This window comes from Haematobia irritans, chromosome 2, assembly GCF_050003625.1.
Source record: "Haematobia irritans isolate KBUSLIRL chromosome 2, ASM5000362v1, whole genome shotgun sequence".
Taxonomy (NCBI): Eukaryota; Metazoa; Arthropoda; class Insecta; order Diptera; family Muscidae; genus Haematobia; species Haematobia irritans.
Genome location: NC_134398.1, coordinates 235,071,165 through 235,085,576, shown reverse-complemented (window position 1 = coordinate 235,085,576; position 14,412 = coordinate 235,071,165). Strand labels below are relative to the sequence as shown.

Here is a 14,412-nt window from a genome sequence, read left to right as displayed (position 1 = left end):
TCGAAACTAAACTTTACACTGGCAAGTAACAGGTTGGCTGATAAGTCCCCGGTCTAACAAAGAAAAACACATTTTTTGTCAAAATTTTATTATTCAACATAGTTCCCTTCAAGAGCGATACAACGATTATAACGACCTTCCAATTTTTTGATACCATTTTGGTAGTACTCCTTCGGTTTTGCCTCAAAATAGGCCTCAGTTTCGGCGATCACCTCTTCATTGCAGCCAAATTTTTTCCCTGCGAGCATCCTTTTGAGGTCTGAGAACAAGAAAAAGTCGCTGGGGGCCAGATCTGGAGAATACGGTGGGTGGGGAAGCAATTCGAAGCCCAATTCATGAATTTTTTCCATCGTTCTCAATGACTTGTGGCACGGTGCGTTGTCTTGGTGGAACAACACTTTTTTCTTCTTCATATGGGGCCGTTTTGCCGCGATTTCGACCTTCAAACGCTCCAATAACGCCATATAATAGCTACTGTTGATGGTTTTTCCCTTCTCAAGATAATCGATAAAAATTATTCCATGCGCATCCCAAAAAGCAGAGGCCATTACTTTGCCAGCGGAATTTTGAATCTTTCCACGCTTCGGAGACGGTTCACCGGTCGCTGTCCACTCAGCCGACTGTCGATTGGACTCAGGAGTGTAGTGATGGAGCCATGTTTCATCCATTGTCACATATCGACGGAAAAACTCGGGTGTATTACAAGTTAAAAGCTGCAAACACCGCTCAGAATCATCAACACGTTGTTGTTTTTGGTCAAATGTGAGCTCGCGCGGCACCCATTTTGCACAGAGCTTCCGCATATCCAAATATTGATGAATGATATGACCAACACGTTCCTTTGATATCTTGATTTGCTATCTCGATCAACTTCATTTTACGGTCATTCAAAATCATTTTGTGGAGTTTTTTGATGTTTTCGTCGGTAACCACCTCTTTCGGGCGTCCACTGCGTTCACCGTCCTCCGTGCTCATTTCACCACGCTTGAATTTTGCATACCAATCAATTATTGTTGATTTCCCTGGGGCAGAGTCCGGAAACTCATTATCAAGCCAAATTTTTGCTTCTACCGTATTTTTTCCCTTCAGAAAACAGTATTTTATCAAAATACGAAATTCCTTTTTTCCATTTTTTTCACAATAACAAAAGTTGCTTCACAAAAGACGCTCTATCTCACAAACTAATTGACTTATAGACGTCAAATTTTGACACGAATCATTCGAAGGTTGGTACTATATAAAAATAATATGCATTTAATACTAGCGACGCCATCTATGTGTTAGACCGGGGACTTATCAGCCAACCTGTTATTGGTGTTTTGTTTTTTTTTACAAATGATCTGTAACGTACATGTTAGAACATAAAATATGGAGCACATAGAGGGCAAAATTAATAAAAATATATTCGAAAAAAAAGTTAAAATAGGTTTTTGGAAATTTTTTACTTTCCATTGTAAATATTAATAATTTAATAATCTTTCATTGCATCTTGTAATATTTTAGCAAAAAACGGAAATACCCTTAAAGTCTTTAAGTTAGAATATCAGATGTAAGCAATTTATGTATTACTATGAATACAATAAACAATTGAAAATATTCGAAAAAAAAATATTTTGGAATATTTTCAATTCGGCATCCTTGTTTTATCTTTGACGAATATATTCAATTACAAAAATAATTGTTAATACTTGAAGTAGATTAAATGAAACATATGTTTTGATTATTGATATCATAATTAGAAATAATTATGTATCAATATATAATATATAAAATGTTCAACTAGGTATGTCTGACTTTGGTTCAGATTTCGGTGCCATTTTGTTCGTCACTAGAGGCTGACATAGAATCCATGAAACCTTTGAACAATGCTGCCAATGTACTGAGTCTTATGCGTTAATTGATACAATTAATTTTGTGCTTAATTTTTGTTTCAATTAAAAAATTTGCTGAACCAATTAAATTTTTAATTGAATTTTTTTTTTAATTCAATTAAAATTTTAATTGGTCACATTTTGGTGATATTTTTTACTATGTATGGAGATATCTGTCATCTTGCCTTTGTTTTCTGTATTTATTTATTTGTTTATTTATTTTATTTGCTCCAGTTAGGAACTTAAAATGTTTCAGTTAAAGTTAACTGGAGCGATGATATTTCTATTTTACGTTCCGTTAACAGGCAGTTAAAGCCTAAGGGAGCCACATGAAAATGGGCGTAATGCGCTTTACAGACTATCAGTTATTCCGGACGGAATGTCGTTGTTCGTAAAGAATCTTACAGTGTGTCGGATCGATGCGACTTGTCGGCGATGACTAAATAATCGGTAAATGTGTTATCGATCCCATAAACATGCAGCAGTATCGATTATGCCTTCGGACTTAATTTATAATGTGCACAATATATGGGATATGTTCGACACGAGCACTGTTGTCCAGAGTAACTGATAGTCTGTAAAGCGCATTACGCCCATTTTCATGTGGCTCCCTTAGGCTTTAACTGCCTGTTAACGGAACGTAAAATAGAAATACCATCGCTCCAGTTAACTTTAACTGAAACATTTTAAGTTCCTAACTGGAGCAAATAAAATAAATAAACAAATAAATAAATACAGAAAACAAAGGCAAGATGACAGATATCTCCATACATAGTAAAAAATATCACCAAAATGTGACCAATTAAAATTTTAATTGAATTAAAAAAAATTCAATTAAAAATTTAATTGGTTCAGCAAATTTTTTAATTGAAACAAAAATTAAGCACAAAATTAATTGTATCAATTAACGTTTTAATTGACTTTATTGATTGATACTATCATTTCTGTGATTGAAGAGATTTCAATTAAAAATTAAATGGTTCAATTAATTTTGCGTACTACGGTTTAAAAATTCATTAGCTAACGTAGCACTTAAGGAGCTTGATGCAAATGGGGGTTATTCAAACTTCTCTATAATTGGAAATTGTAGATATGCTAAAAATTTCCTGCTGTGGATCATTTTACACATTTAGGAGGAAATTCCCACCCAACAGAAAATAAACGAAATATTCAAAATGACAATTTTTATTTTGTACAAATCGTTAAAATAGTTTCTTTCTTTGCGTATATTTGTGTAGCACTGGTGCGATGGTTTGATGCGGCTGGCCTATAGTTTGATGCATTTGAATGGTTCGGTGAATATGTTCCTGAAAAAGGCCCACACAAAGCTATGTTTACAAGCAGATAAAAGTGGATCCATTCCAGTTAAAAAGTAAACATTCCTCAGTAATGTTGCTATCCTCGAATGAATTACTAACGTAAACTTCAAATATATTTGCAGTATTGTAAAGATGTTTGCGCAAAACAAAGATGATCGAAAACGTGTGGAAAAAGCTTTAGAAAACACAGGTTTACCATCTGGTAAATTGGAAGCTGTTCCAATGTCAAAGTTTACCTTTGAAGAATTCTACAACTTGTACAAGAATCTCACACAACGCAATGAAGTTGAGAAAGTCTTTGATAATCTGTAAGTTTTGATTGGGAGTTGGTTTGCTGTCTCTTGACTCTATAATACGGATGAATTTCTCGTTTCGTTTTCACAGAGTTGGTAATACCAAAAGAAAACACATGACCACCAATCAATTCATGGATTTTTTGAATAACACTCAACGAGATCCTCGTCTAAATGAAATCCTATATCCTTATGCGGACACCGAAAGAGCCAAAGAGGTCATCACGCAATATGAACCCAACAAATTTACTGCACAAAAGGGTCTGTTGAGTTTGGATGGTTTCCTAAGGTAAGAGTTTTTTTAAGATTTTAGTTTTTTTTTTAGTTTTTTTCAATTACAGTATATTTTCCCAGTTATTTTGAGCGTATACTTAACTCCGAACATTTTTATGATAATCATACGCCACGGTGTTTTAAATAACGAATACCTACAATAATGAAAAATTATTCATGAGTGTAGAAATAGAAAAACTTTGAGAGGACTATCGCATCGACAACTAAGTAACATCAGTGTACAACAAAAACAACAGCAACAGCTCGAATTTACAACAATTTATTTTTAGACATACATACGAGTTGTATTAACCCTAACAAGAGAAGGTGAATGGAAGGTTAACATTCAACAAACATACATACATAGCTTTTGAAACTATTTCCCCAGCTTTTTAAATATTCACACACACACACACACACACACACATATGAATATAGGAGCATATATACACTTGCATTCATGTTATTCTATTAGATGCCTCATTTCTTTCAACTATGGTGTTGGGAATTCGTTACAGTTCTCAACGGAAATATGCAAAAAGGGCAACAATTCGGAAACGTGTGTCATCAGAGATCTCAAGGATGCAATAACAAAGTTTTGACTCTCGATGCCTGCTCTTATCTATTTTCATTAAAAATGCAAGTGCCAAGTGGATATGGTCATATTCGCTTCATGACAGATTTTCAAGGTACAACATATGTATGTAAAAAGGACATACATACAGACAGATTGATACTGATAAACTTATCACAGAAGTTTATAAGGCTGGTACCAAGTTTAGATTTTGCAGCAAAAAGCAAAAAACCTAATTTCTGGGAATGCGACAATGATGGCCCTATTCGACTGGTATTTATACCTAGAGAGAAAATCTATTAAAACTAAATTAAATTAATTAACATGATGGATGGGGCAGTAGCTTATAGCTCAATGCAAACAAACAATTAGTGATGAGCCCATAGGTATTAGCCGATGTAGATAGGGGCGAATCGAATGCGAATTTTACATTTATCCAAATAATCGATATGGATCACATCTTGTGAGTCCCAGAGAAAGGTGGTCATGGCCTTTCCTGATCACATTTCCCTGTGCCGGTGTGTAGCAGTAGATAAGTATTTCTGCGACCTTCACGAAACAGCGTACATACCACATTTTGTTTGCAGCTATGCGTTATTCGGAGAAATATTTAACTACAACGTTTTCTCATTTTTGTTCTAATTCTTTTTTTCAGGTATCTTATGTCCGATGATAATCCCATTATGGCTTCAAACAAGTGGGATCTAAGCGATGACATGAACCAGCCATTATCTCATTATTTTATTAACTCATCACACAACACATATTTAACTGGCCATCAGTTGACGGGCAAATCGTCTGTAGAAATCTATCGACAATGTTTATTGGCTGGATGCAGGTACAATGTTTATAGCTTTCAAGTTATGGCATATATATCATGGTACTCTATTCTCATTTTTAAGATGCGTGGAGCTTGATTTTTGGAATGGTCGAACCGATGAGCCGGTTATTGTTCATGGCTATACATTTGTGCCCGAAATCTTTGCCAAGGATGTATTGGAGGCAATAGCTGAAAGTGCATTCAAGACATCAGAGTTGCCGGTGGTATTAAGCTTTGAGAACCATTGTAATCCAAGGCAGCAGGTATGACATCGTCGAAAATGATCCTAGTGTGTAGACTTTTGCAATTTTCACATGGCTAAGATTTAATGCAAAAATAGTCAATAATGCCGTTTTAATTCTTTGGTTTGTGCTAAAACTACTAATGATTCCACTCTCCCATTACTACTCTGTAATTTTTTGATTCACACACATTCCTTAAAGTTTCTTTGGTAGATTTTTTTTTAAATTGCCATCATTCTTTTTTATCGATGTTTATGTGTATTGTAAATGTAGGCTAAAATTGCTAATTACTGTCGAGAAATATTTGGCGATATGTTGCTAGACAAACCCTTAGACTCACATCCTCTCGAACCAAATGTGGACTTGCCGCCGCCTTCATCGCTCAAACGTAAGATTATCATAAAAAATAAGAAGAAACATCATCACCATCACCACCATCATCATCACCATAAGAAGAGTGGTGCTGTGGCGGTTAATAATAAACAATTGATATCGGCCAACTCAGGTAAGCTCTAGCTACTACTACCAATTAGACGCTTCTAAAGTTCATTTTTATATTTATAAATTCCACAAAAATTGATTAACTGATTGTCAGCTTATCGCCTCTACGAAGGGTTTCTAGTAGAGAGTCAAAAATATAAAATATTTCCCCAAAGACGTTTTGTTGAGCTAAACTTCATAAACTATATTTATTCTTGATCGTTGTGAAATTCTATAATTGAAGGTTCGGTGTGTTTAATTGGCAACAATAAAATAAACTTTTTTATTTAAAATGATATTGTACCGCTAAGCAATACCTGTCTATTTTTTGCAGCACCCTGTCCGCGGGGGCATTCGTTATTTCCCTGTAAGAAATATCTATTATATATGTCACTTTCCATATCGGTCTAAACCGAATCTTTGCTTTAAAACTATGCAATACAAAATTCGGTATCCAATTCCATAGGACATATATTTGTCTGAATTCGGTTATTCCGAATTTTTCGACTTCTTCATTTTCTATGTCATCGAAACAAAAACAAAAGCAAACAAAAGCATTACCCAACAACCAAGACACAAACAATTGAAATAATTTAAAATGTTCCTATGCCGTAATAAAAATGAGAAATGCTTAAAGTATATAAAATTTTTTTATTTATTTATTTTCCCCAGTCGATGCTTCCAATAAAGCAAGTTTGCAACAACAGTCTTCAACCTTAGAAGATGGCAGCACATCAGCTATAACAACCAATGGCGATATTGGAAATGGCAGCAATCATGCACCTCCATTACAGGTAAATCTTTATTGTGCCACAATAGTATCTCCGAAATTAATTGTCAATCCTAATTTCAGCAACTGCGACAGAGCTCTAAAGATAGTACTGGATCGTCGGACACCGATAGTTCCAGTGATGATGAATCTCTACCAAATACCACTCCCATTTTACCCAGCGGCAATGAACCCCCACCAGAAAAGGCGCAGAAAGAAACAGAAGCAGGAGCTGAAATATCGGCACTTGTTAACTATGTGCAGCCCATTCATTTTAGTTCATTTGAAAATGCAGAAAGTGTGTATCCACAATCCCACATAAATTTTTCGAATGGAACAGTTTTTGATAATAATACCAATTTCCTCGTTTTACTTTAGAAAAAAATCGGTGCTATGAAATGTCTTCGTTTGATGAGAAACAAGCTACAACGCTACTGAAGGAAAGGCCCATAGAGTTTGTAAACTACAATAAACATCAGCTTTCTCGGGTATATCCTGCTGGTACCCGGTTTGATAGCTCAAATTTTATGCCTCAACTATTCTGGAATGCCGGGTGCCAGTTGGTGGCATTGAATTTTCAAACGCTAGATTTGGCCATGCAGCTTAACCTTGGCATATTCGAATATAATGGCAGATCTGGTTATCTGTTAAAACCAGAATTCATGAGACGTACTGATCGCCGTTTGGATCCATTTGCGGAAAGCACGGTAACATTACCGTCGTATTCTCTTCATAGCAACATTGTGAAAAGCTTAATCGTATTGTTGTAGGTTGATGGCATTATAGCAGGTTCAGTTTCCATAACTGTATTATCGGGACAATTTTTATCGGACAAAAGAATTGGATCGTATGTGGAAGTGGATATGTTTGGTTTACCCGCTGATACTGTACGAAAAAGGTTTCGTACGAAGATTGTACGTGATAATGGTTTGAATCCTGTTTTTGATGAGGAACCCTTTGTTTTTAAGAAGGTATGGCTACTTTTTATTCTTTTCACATTCAGTCTAGTAATAGGAACAAATCTCTTAAGGTTGTCCTGCCGGCATTGGCAAGCATACGTATTGCAGCATATGAAGAAGGTGGAAAATTCATTGGACATCGTGTTTTGCCTGTAATAGGTTTGCGACCTGGTTATAGGCATTTAAGTTTACGCAATGAATTGGGTCAGCCTTTGCCTTTGACCTCACTGTTTTTGTGCATCGTTGTCAAGGATTACGTACCTGATGACATTGCTATGTTTGCAGAGGCTTTAGCCAATCCTATTAAATACCAAAATGAATTGGAAAAAAGAGACAAGCAGCTAGCCGTTTTACAGGAAGACACTGAACCTATTCTTACCGAAGAAGATGTAACAAACACATGTGAGTGACTATTTATAATGCACACTTCACCGAAAATCCATTCTATGCACGGTTCTCTCCACCACGTTCACACTTCACAATCAAAATTTTAATTTTTACCTGATTTCATTTTCAAATCAATTTCAGTACTTCTAAAGTGGCTAACACTTATCTTCTTCATATGATTTCAATTGCAAATCATGCTATTATAACTAAATATGAATTGTTAATTCGTTGATATTACATGAGTATTTAAACCTTAGGTTAGGTGGCAGTCCGATGTATCAGGCTCACTTAGACTATTCAGTCCATTGTGATACCACTTTGGTGAACTTCTTCTCTCTTATTACTGTGTGCTGCCCGATTCAATGTTAAGCTCAATGCCAAGGGACCACCTTTTTTATAGCAGAGTCCGAACGGCGTTCCACATTGCAGTGAAGCTTTGAAACCCTCAGAAATGTCACCAGCATTACTGAGGTGGGATAATCCACCGTTGAAAAACTGTTTGGTGTTCGGTCGAAGCAGGAATCGGACCCACGACCTTGTGTATGCAAGGCGGGCATGCTAACCATTACACCATGGTAACTACCAAGCGGTAAATACCACCGTGGTTCACGCCTTTCAGAATCGCTTTTAAGAAGTACATCCTCTGTTGTTGAGACAAAAATAGCATTGGGCGACGTTCATTGATATGGTGAAAGTTTAAAAGTTTGTACTTACTAATCAATAGTCGAAAATACCATAAATTTCGCAAATTTCCACACATGTTAGATTAGGGTTAGATTTATGATTGAGTCCATAGTTATAACACCTCTCACATGTTGGAAGCTAGGTGGTAACTTTTGAGTAAGTTGAGAAAAAACATAATATCGGTCCTAATTCGATAATTTTTTATAATAACTCTCATGAGCACCAGAAGGTCATGCTAAATTGTTTTGCAGACTCGGCCTGCATTCATTGATAAGAGACCATTTCAATATCTACAGAACTACATGGACTTATTTTTAGTGTGTGTGTGTACCAACAGCCATCTTACTTTTACTTCGATGTGGGACATAGACTTGGTATCTATCTAGAAAGCTTTGTTGTTATTCGAAAATGTCGCTAAAGTGCGATTCCCCATATACTGTAGACTATGTCTAGTTGACTTCTGAAGCCTCAAAAACGAGTTTTATATGAAATATTTAGAGCCTGTTCTTCTCAAATCAATTTAAAATCATACGCAAAATATATTATTATTTTTTAATTCTCCTTGGTGGGTATTGTTTTTGTCATTTGTAAAAATGCTTCATAGCCTTAGGCTGATATTTGCTAATATGTTTTGCAAGTTATTGTGTAATCTTACTCATCTTTGAGCAAATTGGTGAAACATATTCATAAATTTAAAATTTGGCTTCACAATTGTTCATTTTCATAGAATTCAGCCAATAAGCATTTAGTATATTTGTTTTACTATTATTTATTAATGTTTAATTTATTATAAAACTATACAACAACACAACACACATAACCTCCAACAATACTGGAAACTCTTAACAACTCCCCACAAACCAACCCAATCCACCACTGTTGATGTTACAACTTACAAACCAAAGTCGTTTTCGTTCAAGTAGGTGGCCAGAAGAAAGAATTAAGACCAGTAGATTCAAGTACAATAAGTCCTAAACATAGATCCAGTCTATCGACCGCCGCCGCATCCATGAATGCAGAAAGTTCGAATAGTCGCGACACAGGAGATTCAGCAGTGGTGAATAGCACCATGCAGAGTATTCAACATCAGCATTCATTGGATTCGACGGCTCAGACATCCACGTCAATCAAACAAATGGAATCCTCGCAATTCGACATTGACTCATTGACGGCAGAGCCCCTTGAGAAGATTCTGGACCACAAGACGGTTCGTGAAAAACGTTTGGAAATGGAAAAGAAATTGGAAGCCTTACGTAAGAAACACGATAAGGAAAAGGTAAAGATAACTGGTGCCAAAGCAAGCCCATCGGAAAGCAGTAAGAAAACCAAATTCGCCAGTAAATTGGTGAAGCGTATTAGCAATAAAAACCTGTAAGTATAAATTTCTTCGTGTCTCAACAATTCTAATGAGTGTCATTTTACTTTACATACTCAGATCTTGTTTGTCTTCCTCAAACAGTGAGTCCTCAGTAGAAGTACCCCCCTGTGTCAGGGATGTGGGTGAGAACAGTGAAGTAACCAGTGGCGAGGCTACAATATCAGCAACGGATGGTTCCGTAGATGAAAGGATGCTAATAGCATGCCGGCTATATATTCAACAATACCAGGAAATCCAAAAGAAATACCACGAACAAGTTTACATGGCTGCGGAGAAAGTTCTACAGAATTCCCAAGAATCTCAGAATAAGCAATTGAAAGGATCATTGGAGAGGGTGATCAGTGACATAATGCATAAATTGAAAGAAGCAAGGAAGACTGAAGTAAAGAAAATGCAACTAGTCCACAAAGACAAGGATGAACTTGTTCGGTAAGAGAATTGATAGATGTGTTCTCTATGTATAGGTGTGCCAAATGTATGACCAAATTTATAGGACCAATAGGTGACATTTCGTACTAAAACGTTTTTCTGTTAGTTTTGTGATTAAGTGTCAAAGAGAAAATACGCTATATTTTACATTTGTTCTTATATAAGGACGAAAACGCCAGCGGGCGGATGAAAACGTCAATAGCGTCCGGACACAGTAGAAGCCAATTACGCACATTATATTGTCGAGTCTGTTTCGTTTGTCCAAGAGCCAATGATTGCTCAACAAATTCCTTGGAATCATTTGAATAAGTCTGGGTACGAAAAGAACTTCGATGTATGCAGATCCCCGCTAAATCGCAACAGTATTTATTCTTCCATCCTTGAGTTAGATCTAAACAGAATTTGTCTTTAATCTTCCCGTCTTTCTTCACTTATAATATGTTTAAGGGGGTTTCGGGTTATTCGAACATTACTGAAAGTTTTCGGAGTGGGGCGTACATAACTCTTTCTATTCCCTCGTCCAACAAGAAACACACAAATTACAATTCCTCGAATCTCTTGCTCATTGTATGAGTCGAGTCGCTCGTATCTGGAATAAGTTACCTGTCGAGATCTATTAAACCTTTCGATATTAAATGCAAATATTTTTCGTGAGCTGAGTTGAACAATGTTATATTGTTAATATTGTGTAATGTTCCGTATTTTTGGTTCTAAAGATTTCTCACTTCCTGAATGTTTACTTACTTGGATGGGGAAATTGAAAATCGACTAATTTCTTAAGCGTTTGTTGACTGCCAATGAAAAGTGGATCACTTACGACCGCTTCAAGCAAAAACTGTCAATCTTAAGATTTGACTCTTTGCCCGTCTAAAATGCCAAAATTTAATACGATACGTCGTGCAATAACTAGACAAAATTATTAATTCCTAAAATTGGGAGGCAAATTTATGCATGTTCATAACTTGTTAAAGACCCTATAAAATCTATATTCATATCTGAAATCTTGTGCGTCATCTTGTTTAAATTGGGTATGTGATCTTTGGTTTTAGGTAGCTAAGTTTTTATAGCCTATATAAAGGCAGTCTGAGAACTCGGCTTTGCCGTCCCGTGTTGGTTAAATTCGGTATTTTTCTGGAAACGATGAGAATGATTGCGCATACATATAATCTTGGCATAATGTGGTTACAAATATCACTTCTACACCTCACATTATATAAATATAGCATCATAGTGTATGATCGGTTATTTGCCATCTAAATTCCACCCTCTTTTTTATCTTAATTTGCAATATTTCTCTTTTTTATAGCATGAAGCGAGAAGTCCGTAGCTCTGTTGTCGAACGTGGTGTAGAAGAACGTAAGCGTCTAAAGTATGTATACGAACAACGTGCCGAAGAATTACGCAAACAGCACGAATCAGTGCGAAATAGCTTTACGGAGCACAAAACAATGGCAAGTTGCTAGATCACTGGACTAAAAGAATTTCATTGTAATCAACAATTTAAATTAAATCCTTTGCAGGCTTTACAAATCATGGAAAAAGAATTTGAATCTCGGACTTGTGTAACAACAAATGGTTTCCTTACACTCTTCCAAAATGCCAACACATCGTCGTCCTGCAATGAGAACGCCTTGCAGGTTGGCTCATCGAATCGTCTAACAATATCTCCTGCTCGTTCAAATACAAGTATATCGAATAATGCCGCAGGTGTAACCACATAAAAGCCATCTAAGTAAAAGACCATTTCGATCCTGACGGACTATTATTGCAAAATGGATGTGTGCTTTTAGATATCGATGATTTTCAATGACTATCATCAATACATTGGAAGCTGCTATTTGAAGTGGTGCAAGTAGGTTTATTTCACTTTTCAGTATCCGTTGTACAATCACTCTTCTACTGATACCTAATGTGAAATAGGCGTATACTTCGGATGCTAATACCAGATCTGTGCTATTCAATAACTTTCGTTTCACGAAAGCTTAAAATATTTACTTCCTAACATATAAACTGGATATAGATTTAAGTTCCGAAGGAACTAAGATAAAAGGATTTCCCTACAAACCCGTAGAAAAAGCCCATATTCTATGTAGGATTTTCCTCACTTTTTCCGACTTTGTACTTATACTTGAATACCTTATAAGAGCAGAGTTATTAGGAAAAATCCAAGAAATCGATTTTGTTTAAGTTAATTAATATTAATATAATCATTTTTTATATATTTTAAACTATAATGGTTGACTAGTTGTTAAAAGTGAATGTATGTATGTGGTGAATTCGTAGAAATAGCCGATTATTTAGGAAACTGGAATTATTATTATTATTACTATATATTTTTTTTTGTTTTTGAAAAGAAAATCGTAGGTGAATTGGTGAATTGAATAGAATATCTACATAGAAGCATGTAGCCTATAATTATATGAAACGAATATGAGATTGTAGACCTACTATTATAGTTGAAAATATTATTCCGTTGTTTAGAAACATCACTAGGATCCAAATTGATGATTGAAGTAGAAAAAATATTGAAATTGAGTGTCCCCTATTCATTGCCCTAAACGTAAAATGTTAAAACTATTTAAAATAGAATTAATTATACAAAAAGGAAGAAGAAAAAACAAAAACAAAACAACTACATATATGAATGTGTATAATAGACATAGGAAATTATCATCTTTATCTAAATATAAGTAGAGGAGTGCGTGTTCTATTTTAATAATGAAACTGCTTAGGTGGTTAACATTGCTAAGATGGTGCAAACATTGTAAAGTAACTACGGAATGCAAAAAGAACAAAAAACATGCGGTTGTAATTTCTAACTAGTAACGAAATTTAAATAAGTTAAGTTCAATAACTCTGTTAGGCTAAGAAAAAAATACAAAAACAAAGAAAAAAAAAACAAAATCAACTCACCTAGTCGTAAATCCCCAAAAAACATAGAGGAATAAAAAAAAATGAATCTCAAATTTGAAGATGATGTCTGCTTCCTTCCTTTTTTCGTTGAATAGATTATAAAATGCTAAGCTATGAATACATTTCGTTTAAATTAATTTTAATACCCCTCGATATTTATGGCATGTTCGGCTATGTTGGATAAATTTTCGTTGCATTTTCATTGTTATTCAAGAATGCATTTTTGAAGGATTCAACCGACTATAATTTTCCATTAGTGATTGCCAAGCAGTTTTTGTTTACATAAAAAATAATAATAATGAAATTGGAAACGTCTTAAAATTATGATTAAATATACAAGAATATATAGAAATTAATCTCTTAAACCCAATAACACCAAATAAATCGACACACAGCGCCCATCTAGAAAAACGGTCAGTCACTGTTTGCTGATAACACTAAAACATGTAAACACGATTAAAACAATATTTTATGAATATCTATAGTATTTGCCCAAAAATCTAAATATTTACCAAATTGAGGCATAACAGCTAACAAAAAGTTTGCTGATCGTATTTAGGAGCTTGTAAGTACCAAAAACTACTTTTGATTTTTAAATATGTTTTGGGGAAAAACATTATAACCTAAAATTTGTATAATTTGTTGTTCGTTAGATCCTGAAGCACAAAAATATAACAGCAGACCTCGATTGCTGGTTTTAGAAGACTTTTTGTCTATGAGTGTATCAACACTCCTCCCTCATTGCTAAATACCAAAAAACGATCACAGGATATCTCGAAATCATATATAAAATATCTCAGCTAAGTGTCAGTCATAACCAACACAGCATATTTTACAACTACGTATTCAGAAGTAGGTTTGGTAGATAAATGGGACCGCATGGCCATTAATTTCGACTGTTGTGTCAAAAAAAAACTTTTGAGTACATGAACCTGGGTGGATAGTCCATAACAAGCGCAGGTGCTGGATTATGTGCAGGGAATCCCGATACAGACCCAACGGGACGATGATGCAGCATAAG

The 14,412-nt window shown here is 35.2% G+C and overlaps 1 protein-coding gene across 9 annotated transcripts in view; it reads left to right on the top strand.

Annotated features, from left to right (window-relative positions):
• The window catches only part of Plc21C (Phospholipase C at 21C), a 109,535-nt gene extending 96,085 nt beyond the window's left edge, over positions 1-13,450 (top strand). For 4 of the 9 annotated variants that reach the window (XM_075297969.1, XM_075297972.1, XM_075297971.1 and 1 more), the window contains exons 5-19: positions 3,110-3,243; positions 3,313-3,498; positions 3,575-3,772; positions 4,986-5,168; positions 5,233-5,413; positions 5,666-5,897; positions 6,545-6,666; positions 6,726-6,939; positions 7,020-7,348; positions 7,412-7,612; positions 7,672-8,002; positions 9,577-10,042; positions 10,107-10,478; positions 11,785-11,929; positions 11,999-13,450. In XM_075297969.1, the coding sequence (XP_075154084.1) occupies positions 3,110-3,243; positions 3,313-3,498; positions 3,575-3,772; positions 4,986-5,168; positions 5,233-5,413; positions 5,666-5,897; positions 6,545-6,666; positions 6,726-6,939; positions 7,020-7,348; positions 7,412-7,612; positions 7,672-8,002; positions 9,577-10,042; positions 10,107-10,478; positions 11,785-11,929; positions 11,999-12,199 (3,495 nt within the window). In that variant the 3' untranslated portion in view covers positions 12,200-13,450. The remainder of the gene's footprint in view (positions 1-3,109; positions 3,244-3,312; positions 3,499-3,574; positions 3,773-4,985; positions 5,169-5,232; positions 5,414-5,665; positions 5,898-6,544; positions 6,667-6,725; positions 6,940-7,019; positions 7,349-7,411; positions 7,613-7,671; positions 8,003-9,576; positions 10,043-10,106; positions 10,479-11,784; positions 11,930-11,998) is intronic. The other 5 variants (XM_075297973.1, XM_075297978.1, XM_075297974.1 and 2 more) reach the window with 5 other exon arrangements.
• Positions 13,451-14,412: the final 962 nt, after the last annotated feature.